The 1,586-nt window shown below is 50.3% G+C and overlaps 1 protein-coding gene across 1 annotated transcript in view; it reads left to right on the top strand.

The window, feature by feature from the left end:
• LOC106816111 (plexin-A1-like) overlaps window positions 1-797 on the top strand; it is a gene marked incomplete at its 5' end in the record, with an annotated part of 20,728 nt that extends 19,931 nt beyond the window's left edge. Inside the window, one exon of the mRNA XM_014820665.1 lies at window positions 597-797. Coding sequence (XP_014676151.1) covers window positions 597-797 — 201 coding nt within the window. The remainder of the gene's footprint in view (window positions 1-596) is intronic.
• Between the last annotated feature and the right edge of the window lie 789 nt (window positions 798-1,586).

Genomic DNA, 1,586 nt, shown 5'->3' with positions numbered 1-1,586 from the left:
GCGTGCGTGTATCAGTGTATGTATGTATGTCTGCACGACACCAGCTATTTCACTGAGGCAGTCATCGGCCCCAACCTGTCAAACCTTTCTTACATGACCATCCGAGTTCATACTGTCATCTTCCTCTCAGCCTACCTGCATACATGCATACCTGCTTGCCTGCCTGCCTGCCTGCCTCCCTGCCTGCCTGCCTGCCTGCCTGCCTGCCTGCCTACCTGCCTGCCTGCCTACCTGCCTACCTTTCTGCCCGACTGCTTTCCTGCCTGCCTGCCTGCCTGCCCGACTGCCTTCCTTCCTTCCTGCCTGCCTGCCTGCGTGCCTGCATGCCTGCTTTCCTGCTTGCCTGCATGCCTGCCTGCCTGCCTACCTGTCTGCATGCCTGCCTGCCTGCATGCCTGCATGCCTGCCTGCCTGCCTGCCTGCCTGCCTGCCTGCCTGCCTGCCTGCCTGCCTGCCTGCCTGCATGCCTGCATGCCTGCCTGCCTACCTGTCTGCATGCCTGCCTGCCTGCCTGCCTGCCTGCCTGCCTGCCTGCCTGCCTGCCTGCCTGCATGCCTGCCTGCATGCGTCTGTATGAGGTTATCGACTGGTTTCAGGCTGTGGTCATCGTGCTGCTGGGAGCGGTCACGCTGCTCGCCTGCTACATGAAGAAGATGCACAAGGGCCCGTTCAAGCAGCCCGCAGCTACACTGCCCACGGTGCGCTACACCGCCGCCGCAAGTGTGCCGCAGCCTCAGTACCAGCTGTCGCACGCCGCCCGACAGCACAACCGCAACGGTAAGCTTTCTCGGTGGTAGGAGGCGTGTCGCTGTAAAGCTGGGTTTACACTACCGACTTTATGTTGGCGAATTGGTGAGTTGGACCTACGTCAGGGTTATCCGTGTTCTTAACCACCCTGATTTTGGTAATGAAAGTGATTACGTCACCGTAAATAGTAAAAGTAAACAAAATATGTCCACTTTTTCACAAAATGTAAAGTGATTCTGTTCGCTTTTTATGGTTAAATTGCTGCATTATACTTCCTATTCTGCTATTCCGTTCGTTGTAAACATACACTCGTGACTCATACATAGCCCATAGCGAGCATTTAATGTCGTGATCAATATATCAGATCGCCCAGATTTTTTGGATTTTTAACTAGTTGAAAAACAATCTTATCAGGTAAGAATTTGAGCATACATTTCGTGCCGTAAGTACTTACTTTTCATGTAAAAAAATTGCAACAAAATTTTTACAAATATACACCATAGCAAACTCGTGACGTAGTCAATTTAACCACCCTGAGTTTGGTATTGAAGCTGCAGGTCCAACACTCTCACTAACGCCTAACGATCAAGTATTTTTTCACGCGTGAATGCAAATTTATGCCGAACGCAATCCCTCCCTTGACGTAACTTTCTCACGTCTGAATCTCGCTTATTAGTATTTTTTTATTATTTATCTTTTATGTATTATTTACATCTTTATCTCGCGTACTGCGCGTTGTTATTCTGCGTGACCATCAGAATCTTGTCTCAATGTCTCAGTAACCAAGTCTTGCCTTGTCTCACATGTCTCAGTAACCCAGTCTTGCCTTGTCTCACATA

This window comes from Priapulus caudatus, unplaced genomic scaffold (assembly GCF_000485595.1).
Source record: "Priapulus caudatus unplaced genomic scaffold, Priapulus_caudatus-5.0.1 Scaffold1288, whole genome shotgun sequence".
Classification (NCBI taxonomy): Eukaryota; Metazoa; Priapulida; class Priapulimorpha; order Priapulimorphida; family Priapulidae; genus Priapulus; species Priapulus caudatus.
Note: the sequence above shows the minus strand (reverse complement) of the source record. Positions and strands in the feature narration are given on the sequence as shown.